The sequence below is a fragment of the Podarcis bocagei genome (genome assembly GCF_964188305.1).
Source record: "Podarcis bocagei genome assembly, chromosome: 3".
NCBI lineage: Eukaryota > Metazoa > Chordata > Lepidosauria > Squamata > Lacertidae > Podarcis > Podarcis bocagei.
Window position 1 is genome coordinate 69,371,349 of NC_138127.1, and position 14,878 is coordinate 69,386,226.

The 14,878-nt window shown below is 46.6% G+C and overlaps 1 protein-coding gene and 1 long non-coding RNA gene across 3 annotated transcripts in view; one reads left to right on the forward strand and one right to left on the reverse strand.

Annotated features, from left to right (window-relative positions):
* The window catches only part of LOC308583821, a 57,986-nt gene extending 54,737 nt beyond the window's left edge, over positions 1-3,249 (forward strand). For both annotated transcript variants that reach the window (XR_014006426.1, XR_014006427.1), the window contains exons 2-4: positions 848-1,009; positions 2,006-2,122; positions 2,960-3,249. This is a non-coding gene — a long non-coding RNA (uncharacterized lncRNA). The remainder of the gene's footprint in view (positions 1-847; positions 1,010-2,005; positions 2,123-2,959) is intronic.
* Positions 3,250-9,906: 6,657 nt separating this feature from the next.
* Positions 9,907-14,737, reverse strand: NLRC4 (NLR family CARD domain containing 4). The gene is given in 10 exon segments (XM_081187124.1): positions 9,907-12,190; positions 12,196-12,276; positions 12,280-12,333; positions 12,339-12,377; positions 12,381-12,577; positions 12,809-12,871; positions 12,874-12,959; positions 12,961-13,158; positions 13,160-13,228; positions 13,230-14,737. Coding segments are annotated over 10 exon segments (1,260 nt in total). The 5' UTR covers positions 13,439-14,737; the 3' UTR covers positions 9,907-11,926.
* Positions 14,738-14,878: the final 141 nt, after the last annotated feature.

Below are 14,878 nucleotides of genomic sequence, written 5' to 3' on the forward strand. Positions count from 1 at the left end.
ATGCTGAGACTCGATCCAAGCTGTCTCCTGCCACAATTCACTGTGGACAGATAAGGCTGTACCATTTTTATGTGAGGCTTTGAACCACTGGATGAAAGTATATATTTCTTGCAGCACATTTATCCTGTTGACTTCTGCAGTTCCAGCCCAGAGATAGAATGCTAAAAAGAGAACAGTAGAGGCCATCAGGGCAAGAAACCCATCAAAGACAGCACCCACTGCATATGCTGTTATTTAAAGCATGATTGTTTTCCTTATTACCCTAGAGTCCATCTTTATTATTATTGTTCCTCTTTGGGAATATTTTAGGCTAGGTTAGTTAACATGGAAAATACTAAATATACAGCATCCTAAAATACAGGCATTATATGTAACAACCCAAAACCAGCCTAAGCAAATGAGAAAGAAAAGGTGTGTTGGCCAGGGTTTTCTTGCTGGCATTAAGTTATATGGCATGGTCAACAAGAGCCCTGAGCAATATTAGACTGACCCATTTGCTGTCATTTCATCACACCTCCTGGAGAGCCAATATTTAGGGGTAAGCTCAGCTTTTCTCCTTAACAACCTATATATATTACTGAGGATCTCTGTTTGCTTAGTCCAATATGGAATAACTTGGGCCACTTTAAACAGTATGGCCAAAATTGTGGTGGACCCTGGGGTCTCAAATTTCAACAGCACCCTGTGCAATGGCAAAAATGGATGGTCCTGCCTCTCACCTTCCATTCTACAACATAGTTGCGGTTTCCCTTGTGGTGCCCCCAAGGCTCCACACCCAGGTTGCGATCCCCTAAATCCACCATGTCGGAGCTTCACTTAGTGGGCAGATCATTTATACACTTTTCAGGGCCAACTGGAATCCCAGCTACAACTTTCCTGGCTTGTGTACTCATGCGCCTTTCAGCAAGTCCCAGGAAATTGCAAAGTGGAGGAAGAAGGTTTGTTTTCCTGGGTCCCAATATAACATCACCCCCAACCCCTGGTATGGCCTGGCTATAAATACTTCCAGGTAAGTCTTTTGCTGTTATATATTATCAGAAGTGAGTAGCAGACAGTTCTGGTGGCCTGGAGCTCGAGTCAGGTCCATGCAGGGGTGGGGGCCAGCCGGGTACATTTGCCCTGGGCCTCGAAGGGCTAAGCTGGCCAGGGGCCGCTGCCAAGGACCAGCTGCTTTTTGTTTGAGCTTATAACTTTGTCCTAACAAGGCTACCACCCTGGGCCTCAGAAGAGCTCTGGCCTGGCTCAAGAACTTGTGCTTCTCTGCTCTGCAGTTCCTGTTGTGCTACCTTGGCTCTCCTACAGCCTGGCTAGGGATCTTCCTAGTACTCACTGCTGTGCTTCAAATGTTTTATCTGGCTACACCCTCAGCCAATCCTGACCCCCTGAATGAAGACACCTCAATGAAGCTTGCAGACCGCACTTTGGAAACCCCTGATCTAAAGAACTCCTCCCACCCCTTTAGGCCATTAAGTGCAGAGTCGATGGTTACTTAAAGCTACTACTATGTGATGTGACAGAGTAACCACTCCACAAAGATTAAAACTGTACAAGTGGGATCAGAAAGCAAGTATATGGACCCTTTTGACAATATGGCAGAAGACTGGCCTACATTCACTGCCTTGAGCAAGTACATTGTGCCCTGTGATCCTCCCCAAAAATAAACTTCCAGTATTGTTGAACTAATAAATTTACATAGCGATAGCAGAGGCTCTCTAGAGGTTTATCATGGAACATACACAACAGAAAGTAGGCTGAAAAAAACATGCTCAGGTAGACAACTGGAATGCTGGCCAATAACTAAATGATGGTGGTGGTAACAACATATTCATTTCCAGTTCAGTACATGCACCAACAAGAACCCACATTTTCAATTTCTTTCTGCAAGTGTAACCTGTAAAATACAAAGCCATTTACCTGTACAAAACATATTGAATATTTATTACTGAATGAAGTGTGCCATTTCATAAATGCAAGCTGAATTTCATTATGTTTTCTTACATTTTAGGTGTCATAACAGTAGACATTGACTGAGGTGAAAAGAACAACACTTGCTGCGAGCAGTCCGAAATGGAGAGTATGCCACTCGTGGCCAACAAAGTTTTTCTCTCAAGTTCCAACAGTGGTAAATATTTTTCAGTGCCTCCGTGTGAGGACTGCATTATTTAAACAAGCCTTTAGCTATCCTTCTGAGGCTTCAATGAGTCATGTCTCATATTAATAGGTTGCTGTGTCTCCTCCAGCTGTGAAAGCTTCTGTCCTTATACAGTGGTGTTGTGTTTATATAAGGCCAAACTGCAATACATACAAATGGCCATGATAGCAAGGGTTGGGGGTCAACTGACCCTTTCCCAACTTCTGATCTCTCTTTGTTCCCAAATGAGGTTTCTTGCATTTAAAAAGCCCATCAGGCTACAGTTACATGTGTCTATGTCAGTGGTTCTCAATCTCCACCCCCAATTGGCCACTTTAAACTTCTGAGGGTCTTGGCAGATTTTTCTATCTGCTGTAGAATTTGTAATGTGCTGTGCTAGATGATACAAGATTTTTAATTATTTTTGTTGCGGCTTTTATTTATTATGTATTGTACTTTATTGCATTATTCAATAGAATAATGAGGGCTACCATAGCAAGGATGCCCACATTCTGCCTGTCTGAATTTTTAGTGGATGGAACAGGAAACACTACTGTAGCAAAGCAATGTTGGTGTCATTTTGTGAGCAGAGGCTGGCAGAACTGTTCTGGTTGAGACACAGGATGACCCCTGACCCATCCAACCTGTTCCCCGAATGACGAATCTGGGATTTGGATAGCTACTAAATTCCCTTCTACGGGAAGAATTTGAAAATATGCCAGCAATGTAGGTTTTGTTGAACACCAGATATTTCACTTGCTGATCTGCTGGCCAGTCACTCGCAGAACTTTATTTCTTGAAAGATCAGAGATCCATTTTTTCTTGCAGGACCAGAACCAGTGTTCCCATGCTATGGCTTACTATCATAATGTAGCCATTATCTATTTGACAGACACTGTCATTCATATATACATTGCTGAGGATGAATAGTTTTCATGGGTCAAACAGGGGGGGGGGGAGGCACAAGGGAAAAGAAGAAGTTTTCCTCTATCAACCCTTCAGCTTGCCTGATAATCCCAAATATATATGCAAATAGTCTGTTTATCTGAACTCCAAAGTAAACAAATATGTTTAACATATTTCTGGTCATTCAGAAAATAAAGTTTCATTGTACTCAAGAGCTCCACAAAATTAGAAATCTATTCGGTTGTGGGGGGAGCTTTTAAAAAGTGTTTGCTTTTCTGCTAGATCTTTAGCTGTCGTTGTGGCCTTCTTTTTCCCCAGTTGCTTTTAACATCACACAAAAAGCTAAGAAAACACTTTTATATGATTCCAGGCTGGATTTACATCCTCAGGCAACTAGAAATAAACAGTTGCTTGCCACAGATGTCAGAAAGATTTTCTTCACGTGAGGTGGCACTTTGTCCTATAGCCTGAAGGCCATGAGATATGTAGGCAATACATGCAGTGTGTCAATAGAAATGTCACATCTGTCATGGCAAATGTGGGAAGTATAATACTATAAGAACAGAAAAGTGGTATCGTGCATTTTGTACTCTGACACACAGAAGATGGATGAGCAAAGTGTTGCTGCATTATCCTCTCAGCAGATACAGATATTTTCTTCCCTGTGCTGTTCCTGTTAGAAAGTATGCTTAGATAAGGCTGCCTAGATTGACACTTTGCACCCAAAACAGAGTGATCCTGGGGTGTAGTGTGTGGGTAGAGTTGGGAACCTGCCAGGACTCGAAGTCCTTTTGGCCTAGGGCTCACTGAAAAGCTGAAGGGAGATTCCCTCATTGAGGGAGCTGTGGAAGAAAGAAACTCCTCCAGGTTCTAAATCATGGGTAGGCAAACTAAGGCCCAGGGGCCGGATCTGGCCCAATCACCTTCTAAACCCGGCCCATGGACGGTCCGGGAATCAGTGTGTTTTTACATGAGTAGAATGTGTCCTTTTATTTAAAATGCATCTCTGGGTTATTTGTGGGGCCTAGGAATTTTTTCCCCCTCCAAAATATAGCGCCCCCCCCCACAAGGTCTGAGGGACAGTGGACTGGCCCCCTGCTGAAAAAGTTTGCTGATCCCTGTTCTAAATCATGCATTTGGGCTCGCAGACAATTTGTGTTTGTGTTTTTGGGTAGGTGGATCAATCATCACTTTCTGCTACAGTGGTGCCTCGCAAGATGAAAATAATTCGTTCTGCGAGTCTTTTCGTCTTGCGATGTTTTTCGTCTTGCGAAGCATGGTCCGTCACAACTGCGCCTCCTCAAGCGGCTTTAAGAAAAAAGCGCAAGACGTTTTCGTCTTGCGAAGCAAGCCCATAGGGAAATTCGTCTAGCGAAGCAACGCAAAACCAAAAAACCCTTTCGTCTAGCGAGCTTTTCGTCTTGCGAGGCATTCGTCTTGCGGGGCACCACTGTATTCCCCTTTGCATGGACACTACTTCCTCAATGCTGTTATTCTGGCTGTGCCTGTAACGGTTTCCTCCAGGCTCCTGAATGGAGGAGTGTAGTTTTATTTTCTCTCTCGCATTTGATCCCTCCGATTTGCACAAAACCAGAAAACTGCACAAGCAAACCACATCAGAAGTTTCTACAACAGATATTGAACAGTAATCTGAAGTGTGTTGAGAATTTACAACTGCCTAACTGCTTTTCTGGGCAGGATTTTTTTTAATATAAAAAAACCAACAACCCAAAGTCTGTGTGCTACCTTTGGTACTTTATTGACATGACAGAATTGACAAATTAGAAGGCAGGGACAAAAGAGAACATCCACTGGCACAGGAGTCAACTCCTAGGGGTTGGGGTCCCTCTGCCCCCCCCATAAAATATTTGAGGACCCCCCATTTGCTATTCAAATGGTGTTCGTGACCCCGTCATGTGATTATGTGGGACAGGGCTTACTTAGCCCCCCTTTTATTCAAGTTTGCACACTGTCCACTAGTATGAATGGGAAAGACCAAAGTTGCTCTTTATATGCAAATTCAAATACGTGCTGGTGTGAACTACTACTGTCTAATCTGAATGGGGGGGGGGAGTGGATTAACAGCTTGATAATGTTCAGATCTCCTTCATGGATGACTGCCAAGTGGGGTGAGGGCGTGGAGTCTCCCATTTAAGATACCTGGGGATATCCAAAGGGTTTAATAATGGAAGTGAGAGCTGAACCATAAAGAAGGCTGGTCACCGAAGAATTAATGCTTTTCAATTATGGTGTTGGAGGAGACTCTTGAGAGTCCCATGGACTGCAAGAAGATCAAACGCATCCATTCTTTAGGAAATCAGCCCTGAGTGCTCACTGGAAGGACAGATCGTGAAGCTGAGGCTCCAATACTTTGACCACCTGATGAGAAGACTCCCTGGAAAAGACCCTGATGTTGGGAAAGATTGGGAGCACAAGGAGAAGGGGACGACAGAGGACGAGATGGTTGGACAGTGTTCTCGAAGCTACCAGCATGAGTTTGACCAAACTGTGGGAGGCAGTGGAAGACAGGAGTGCCTGACGTGCTCTGGTCCATGGGGTCACCTAGAGTCAGACATGACTAAACAACTAATGTTCAGATGTGGACAAGCCCCAATCTGCTCTTGAATTCTATTAGCCTGGTATAAAACGAGTTACAGTTCTATTCCAAAGACGTTATTGGGTTACTTGAATTTTTTTTTGTTTCTTTCTGATTTTTCTCTGGATTATAGTCATAGAGAAATAGTGACACCCAGTGGCTCGGAACAGAAATCAGAATAAAATTCTGGACTTTAAAAAATAATTTTCCAAAATGACTTTATAGGAAGGGGGTGGGAACCACATGTATAATTACAACGAAAAAGGTGGAGGGAAAACAAACAAATACAAAACACATTATAATAAAAACCAAATGACATAACTAAAATAGTAAACTTTTTTTTAAAGTGGCAAGGTAACTTGGTATGTCCAATAGCCTGTGCCCCGGAGGTTTTTCCCGTACACTTTGAAGCAGCCCTGAGTAATTCTTGCAATAATTCCAACTGGGTTGTTCCATGAAGAGGAAGACTGAGCTACTATATAACAGCTTGTTTGACTACAAAGACACACACACATCCACACAGAAAATAATAATTTGGGACCGATAATACTAAAATAAATAAGAAGTAAATTTCTATACTGCCCTTCAGCCAATAATCACAGAGCAGTTTACAATATAAAAACAGAAAAATACATAATATAGTAACAAACAAAAACAATAACCCTCCTTCAGTTTAAAAGGCCGTAGATTGTTTAATTAGCCAAAGGCCGGGGAGAAATGTTTTCACCTGTTGCCTAAAGATATGTAATGAAGACACCAGACAAGCCTCCCTGTGGGGAGCATTGCACAAATGGGGAGCCATTGCAGAAAAAGACCATTGCTGTGTTGCCACCCTCTGGACCTCTTGTAGGGAGGGCACTTAAAGAAGGGCCATGGATAATGAGGGCAGGGTCTGGGTCGATTCATATGGAGAGGGGCAGTCCTTGAAGCATTGCAGTCCTGAGCCATTTAAGACTACAGTGGTACCCCGCAAGACGAATGCCTCGCAAGACGGAAAACCCGCAAGACGAAAGGGTTTTCTGTTTCGGAGGCACTTCGCAAGACGAATTTCCCTATGGGCTTGCTTCGCAAGACGAAAGCCCATAGGGAAATCTCCGGGGACCTGTTTTAAATTGCTGGCGGTCGGGAGCAAAGACTTTCGCCCACAGCCGGCCTTCAGAAGAGGTCCTTGCTCCCCCCGCCTGCCTTCCCGGGACAGCGGAGAAGTCCCGCCCCGCTCGGGATGGCGGCGCAGAGCTGTCTGCCGTGCCGGGATCAGCGCGGGCTCTGCACGGCCATCGGGAGCCGGGGGAGAAGCCCGCCCCGCTCCAGATGGCCGCGCAAAGCTGTCTGCCGTCCGGGGACGGCAGGCACATCTGCGCCGCCATCCTAAGCGGGGCGCTAAGTCCCGCCCCGCTCGGGATGGCGGCGCAGAGCTGTCTGCCGTCCTGGGACTGCAGGCAGATCTGCGCCACCATCCCGAGCGGGGCGCTAAGTCCCGCCCCGCTCGGGATGGCGGCGCAGAGCTGTCTGCCGTGCCGGGATCTGCGCGGGCTCTGCACGGCCATCGGGAGCCGGGGGAGAAGCCCGCCCCGCTCCAGATGGCCGCGCAAAGCTGTCTGCCGTCCGGGGACGGCAGGCACATCTGCGCCGCCATCCCAAGCGGGGCGGGCTTCTCCCCCGGCTCCCGCCCCGCTCGGGATGGCGGCGCAGAGCTGTCTGCCGTCCTGGGACTGCAGGCAGATCTGCGCCACCATCCCGAGCGGGGCGCTAAGTCCCGCCCCGCTCGGGATGGCGGCGCAGAGCTGTCTGCCGTGCCGGGATCAGCGCGGGCTCTGCACGGCCATCGGGAGCCAGGGGAGAAGCCCGCCCCGCTCCAGATGGCCGCGCAAAGCTGTCTGCCGTCCGGGGACGGCAGGCACATCTGCGCCGCCATCCCAAGCGGGGCGCTAAGTCCCGCCCCGCTCGGGATGGCGGCGCAGAGCTGTCTGCCGTCCTGGGACTGCAGGCAGATCTGCGCCACCATCCCGAGCGGGGCGCTAAGTCCCGCCCCGCTCGGGATGGCGGCGCAGAGCTGTCTGCCCTGCCGGGATCTGCGCGGGCTCTGCACGGCCATCGGGAGCCGGGGGAGAAGCCCGCCCCGCTCCAGATGGCCGCGCAAAGCTGTCTGCCGTCCGGGGACGGCAGGCACATCTGCGCCGCCATCCCAAGCGGGGCGCTAAGTCCCGCCCCGCTCGGGATGGCGGCGCAGAGCTGTCTGCCGTCCTGGGACTGCAGGCAGATCTGCGCCACCATTCCGAGCGGGGCGCTAAGTCCCGCCCCGCTCGGGATGGCGGTGCAGAGCTGTCTGCCGTCCTGGGACTGCAGGCAGATCTGCGCCACCATCCCGAGCGGGGCGCTAAGTCCCGCCCCGCTCGGGATGGCGGCGCAGAGCTGTCTGCCCTGCCGGGACTGCCATCCCGAGCGGGGCAGGAGCCTCCATAGGCGCGCGTCACCTCTCCAGCCATGGGAGGGTCGCAGGGGGCTGCTTTAGCCCCGCGCGCGCTCTCCCAGCTGGAGAGGTAACGTGCGCCTATGGAGGCTCCTGCCATAGGCGCGTGTCACCTCTCCAGCCGGGGGAGGGTCGCAGGGGGCTGCTTTAGCCCCGCGCGCGCTCTCCCAGCTGGAGAGGTGACGTGCGCCTATGGAGGCTCCTGCCATAGGCGCGTGTCACCTCTCCAGCCGGGGGAGGGTCGCAGGGGGCTGCTTTAGCCCCGCGCGCGCTCTCCCAGCTGGAGAGGTGACGTGCGCCTATGGAGGCTCCTGCCATAGGCGCGTGTCACCTCTCCAGCCGGGGGAGGGTCGCAGGGGGCTGGGGGGAGATAGCGATCTCCCTGCAGCCCCTTGCTGCAAAAGACGTCGGGGGAAGCGGGGAAGCGAAGCGCTTCACTTCCCGCTGCTCCCGGACCTCTTCTGAAGCAAGGGGTTGCGGGGAGATAGCGATCTCCCTGCAGCCCCTTGCTGCAAAAGACCGGGGGAAGCGGGGAAGCGAAGCGCTTCGCTTCCCGCTGCTCCCGGACCTCTTCTGAAGCAAGGGGTTGCGGGGAGATAGCGATCTCCCTGCAGCCCCTTGCTGCAAAAGACCGGGGGAAGCGGGGAAGCGAAGCGCTTCGCTTCCCGCTGCTCCCGGACCTCTTCTGAAGCAAGGGGTTGCGGGGAGATAGCGATCTCCCTGCAGCCCCTTGCTGCAAAAGACCGGGGGAAGCGGGGAAGCGAAGCGCTTCGCTTCCCGCTGCCCCTGGACCTCTTCTGAAGCAAGGGGTTGCGGGGAGATAGCGATCTCCCCGCAGCCCCTTGCTGCAAAAGACGTCGGGGGGAAGCGGGGAAGCGAAGCGCTTCGCTTCCCGCTGCCCCCAGGACCTCTTCTGAAGGCTGGCGGGGGGCAAAAGTCTTTGTCCCCCCTGCCTGCCTTCCCAGGGGCTTTTAAATCGCCCCGGACAGCGGAGAAGTCCTCCGCTGTCCGGGGCGATTTTAAAATGCCGCCCGCCAGCATTTTAAGATCGCCCCGGACAGCGGAGAAGTCCTCCGCTGTCCCAGGGTTTTTTAAAATGCTGGGGGTGGGAAGAAAAGCCCTTGTCCCCCCCCCAGCCTTCAGAAGAGGTCCGGGGACAGACTGTCCCCGGACCTGGTCTGAAGGCGGTTTCCCTAGGAACGCATTAATTGATTTTCAATGCATTCCTATGGGAAACCGTGCATCGCAAGACGAAAAAACCGCAAGACGAAGAGACTTGCGGAACGAATTAATTTCGTCTTGCGAGGCACCACTGTATAGGTCAAAACCAGTACTTTTAATTGGGCCTGGAAGCTAATCAGCAGCCAGTGCAGTTGGGCCAAGATTGGTGTTACATGCTCAAACTGTCTTGCTTTGGTGAGCAACCTGGCTGCCAAATTCTGCACCAGCTGAAATTTTTCAACCATCTTCAGAAGTGGCCCCACGTATAACGCGTTGCAGCAATCTAACTTTGATATTTAAAGCAAGGGTTTCCTGGTTCCTAGTTCACACACTTAAGCTGCAATCCTAACTCCACTTACCTGGGAGTAGGCCTTTCTGAATTCAGTAGCACTTCTGAATAGACATGATTAGGACTGCACTGTTAACCACTAGCCTACACTAGAGGAAGACACTAGAGCACTAAACATTTTCCTGCACACACACACTCACAACAGGGTGTGCACATCCTTGTGTTGCTCCCCTAAGTATATTAGTCTCACTTTACATTTTTACATTTACAATCTACACTGGTTTGGACAGACAAAAACTGACAGTTCAGATCAGTTTTGTATTATTTAAATGTATTTGCCATATCACTCATTTTTAGTTTTTAGAATTCCTGAATATTCTTTCTTGTTCATGTCATTATAGTAAGCCTCTTCCATGGGACAAATTGTGATGGATGGTCCATGAGTGGTCACAGGAACTAAACCTCCTTGGCCAGGGAGGGCAGGATACAAATATTATTATTATTATTATTATTATTATTATTATTATTATTATTATTATTATTATTATTAAACAAAAACCAGCACTGAGTTAAAGGGCATTGATATCATTTTATTTATTGTAAAATTTCTTCCAAGTGGCATACATGACTCTGCCCCTCCCTATCTTAGCCCCAAACAACCCTGTGAGGAAGGTTAGTCTGAGAGACAGTGACTGGTCCAAGGTCACCTAGTGATTATATTTGCATGCTATAAAGTGTGAAGACAATTAATGTTCCGGCGGCGTGCCATTTGCTCGCCCAATAAATTAAGTGATGAAGGTGATCAACACATTCCAAGTCTCCACTGATTCAGGGCAACTGCTGCAATCATATGAGGCAGGTCAAGGCCAGGGTGACATGACTTTTCTGTGTAAGAATTTTAATTAGCAACAGCCTGGTAATGCTCATAAGCTGCTGAAAGTTAACAATTGCTACTGTTTGGGATTTATACCAAAAGGCTGTTTCTTTAACAATCCTCTTTCTCCTAAAAAGGAGATTAGACATTTATCGGATAGTCATCTACTACAAATATTACAATCCTTCTTCTAATCTTATTAACAAGCCTCTAAGGAGCATTAAGAACACTTTTATTACACTTGTGGGAAATAGTCCAACTAAAATGAACCCTAAAGCTGCTTATCTCTAGGCAAAGCCAGTACTTTATAACTGATGGGACTCCAAATGAAACAAAACTCGGAAAGCTATCTGAAGCTAATTTTGAAATGACTTGTTCCTGGAGAACTTCATTGAGTGCAACGTCACAGATGCACAAATTGCACAATTGCCTTAAAGGCATTACAGAAAGCTTTATCCATGAAGTTGTCTCCATCCAAAACCAGCCCTACTATTAGGCAGAGAAGGAGGCAAATTTTGGGTATCATGAAAGGGCAGCAAATTGTTATGTTATTTAATTTACTTTTCTGTTTTTACAGCCAGGAAAAGAAGGGGTCCTTGCGGGATCTTCTGCTTCAAATATTCAAATAACCAGGCTGGTTTTGTGTACAATGTACCTTGACATGGGGGGGGGGGGATGAGGCACCATTTGCTAATCTGCCTCAAGCAGCAAAATGTTTGGGGCTGGCCTTGTTCCGCTTGCTCACATTTTATCAGCCTAGTAATGAGTACTATAACTACAGCTGGTCTTACAGCTGGCCCCAATATATTTTTCTACAACTTTGCACAAACATTTGTTTTTATTATTTATTTTATTTATTAAATTTGTACATCGCCCTTCATCCAAAGATCACACGGCAGTCCGCATTAATGTGGAACTTCAGATACTAAGAGTCTGACAGTCTCCAAAGTTTTTTGTTATATTTATGAGGCTATTTTCCACCAAGTCTGACCAATGGCCTACCTGCATTATAGAATCATAGAATTGTAGAGTTAGGAGGAACCCTGAGGATCATGTAGTTCAACCCCCTGCAATGCAGGGATATGCCGTTGTCCCATACAGGAACTGAACCTGTGACCTCAACTTTATGAGGACCACGCTCTAACCAACTGAGCTATTCCTTCAGCTTACTGTTGACACTGATTGTCAGCAACTCTGCAGAGTTTCATGCACTAATCTTTGCCAGCCCTATCTGGATATGCCAAGAATTGACCCTGGCACCTTCTACATGCAGAACATATGCCCTACCACTCAGTTATAATTTGGGATAGAACAGCAATTTGATTCAGTTTGCATTTAAATACAAATCTACCTAATTCTCATTATTTGAACATATAATGCAAGTACACAATATGATGTACTGTACAATAAAATAAGGATGAGGCTATTTAGTGTTTCGGTTATTGTTGCACTTTTTTTTTACAGGTCATACTGGAAATGTTTCTGTCCCTTGTGCATTTCGAATGCCCTGTTATTCTACTAATGGCACACTCCACAAATGAGTTTCCAAGAACTGCAACTAGCACTTCTTCCACTTGATAATTTCCTTCCTTTTTCATGGATTCTATTTCTGATGACAGATCATGGGAAGATGGCAATCCAAAAAGACTGTCTTGCTGATGAATGGCTGATAGGTGCCTGATAATTTTTCTGGTGGATTGAGTTTATAATCTATAAGTATACAGAAAAAGAAAGAAAGAAAAATAAGTAAACTGTGGTATGTACTAATAATATCTGAGATGCTATTCATTCATAGAAGGTAACTATGCCCTCTGGCCGCCTCCTTATCCCAATTGGATGTTAATAACTTGAAAGTCTCCAAGTGTATTCCTGGAAAGACTTATGAAAAATTCAAGATACCGGCTTTAGTCTCTGAGCTGTGTATTTATTCATGAGGACTATAGCTAGCAGGACTTGTTCTTTCACACTGGAGAAATCCTCAGGCTGAAAATCAAATTTGTGGTCAAATACTCCCTCTAGTGCTAAATCTCCACAGGGGCGAGAAGTAAGGTTACAGGGAACCAGGCAGAGGGCCTTCTCGGTAGTGGCGCCTGCCCTGTGGAACGCCCTCCCACCAGATGTCAAAGCAATAAACAACTACCGGTATTTTACTTTTAAAAGTCATCTGAAGGCAGCCCTCTTTAGGGAAGTTTTTAATGTTTGATGCTGTACTGTTTTTAATATTCAGTTGGAAGCCGCCCAGAGTGGCTGGGGAAATCCAGCCAGATGGGCGGGGTATAAATGGTAAATTATTATTATTATTAGGCGAAAATGGTCTTCACAAATCCCTCTGCTCTTGTGCTTGTTTTCCCCCGCCAGCAAATCATGTATTGTAGAGAAGAGAATGTTTTGTTTTGTGGATTTAAAGTAGTTTCCCCCACTTGGATGGCACAAGCAATAACTACAAACAAAGGGGTCTTCATATGGTTCTTGACCTGATTTCTGAAAAAAAGAATCTGTTGTATCCAGTTGAGACAACAAGCCCTCTGCTAACTGGCCTTTCAATACATTTCTAACTAGCTGTTTTGCACTTTCCTCAGCCAGATCACCTGTCTCATAAATCAGCGACCCAAAAAGCCTCAAACTTCTAATTGACTCAGTCTTTGTAGTAACAACGACTGAATTTACAAATGTCTTTGATCAGTGATTCTATTTCTGTACATCTCTGGGGTTTGAATTCATCATATCCATCAAACAGAAAACTCCTGTTTGCCCATCTCATATTGTTCTGTAAGAGGTTGCTCACACACTGTTTCATACAGTCCAGCCTGAGTACTGCTCAGACTGATAAAGAAAACAAGCTTGAATTTTCTCATCGAAGGTTGGTTTCCATTAGCCCACAACCAGGCAATCCTTTTGAGGAGAGTTGTTTTTCCTTTGCCAGCTTCTCCCTCTATTATACAGGTTGCCATATTTCAAAAAGTTGTTGAGTTTTTGTTTTTGTTTTGCAAAATCTCCAAAAAACCCCGAGGTTTTTAAAGAAAATTCACCAAAAAAAATCAAGACTTCCGAGATGAGCTGCCATATGCCAGACATTTTAACTGATTTTAGAAAATTCCACCCAGACGCTACTTTTGGCAGACGAATCCCAGCTATGTCCGGGAAATTACGGATGTATGGCAGCCCTAATGAGCCATCTTCTAGTTCATCTAAAAGGGCATTTAAAGACAGCTGTCCTAGCCTCCAAAGCAAAGTATCTGTATAAGTAGTTGTAAAATTAAAAAATGATGTCAATTTATTCACGCAGTAGGTGAAAATTTTAAAATAATGGATACTTATAAAAGTCAGCTAAATCCTGAACCAAGCAATCAAGGTGTTCTTGAGACATTTGTCAAGCAGCACCTGAAAACAAACAATTGCAGGAACATCTTAATACAATGGTGATGAACTTTGCTATTTGATAGCTAAATTGCAAGAATATAAACTAACCATGTTGCTGGACTCTCAGCTCCAAACAAGGGTGCCAACTTGAATAAAATAAAATACAATACAATCCTAAGCGTGCCTATTCAGAATTAAGTCCCACTGAATTAAATGTGCTTATTCTCAAGTCACTGTGTACAGGGTTTAGTCTGAAATAGACCTTTGCACAACTCATGTTGTTTGTGTAGTGGGGGGTGGGGGAGAGCTTCCAGATTGTAGCAGCACCCTAAATTGCAAATGTGTTGTTAGCAAGTTATTTCCCTCATAAAGGGCTAAATTCTGATTAAGTTGGGGAGTGTTGATGCCAACAACATAGTATAGATGCAGGAAAGAACTTGCATGCATGAGCACCAATCCCACTATAAACGCCCAGCTGGGAGCAAAGAGAGGATGTGTGTACACATATCATTTTGGAGTGGATTGGATGCATCCCATGTATGCACGTTTTTCACGTCTGTCCTTATCTAAGTGGCAGAATGCACTCCCCCCACCCCAATCAAACTGGATTTCCCGTTTGTGGAAAATCCATTAGGAAAGGGGGGGAAACCAATATAAATTTGCATGCTACTCCATTGTGGACACACTTATGTGACTGTGTGTGGCTGGTGTCCCCCCCCCCCCACCTTTTTCCCTTTTCACATATGTGATGATGTTTTTGCTGAGTACAAGGCTTCAAAGGCTGAAGTATGTATACAGCCCAGGTGTGAAAGAGAACCTAGGATACTCAAAGGCAGAAAACATAGCCTGCCGTTGTACCTCAGTGGCAAGATATCTGCTTTGTATGCAGAAGGAAGACATAATAATAATACTGTAATAATAATAATAATTTGTTTATACCCCGCCCATCTGGCTGGGCTTCCCCAGCCACTCTGGGCGGCTTCCAACAAAACCTCAGGCTTATTCCTAGGCATATCCAGGTAGGGCTAGGT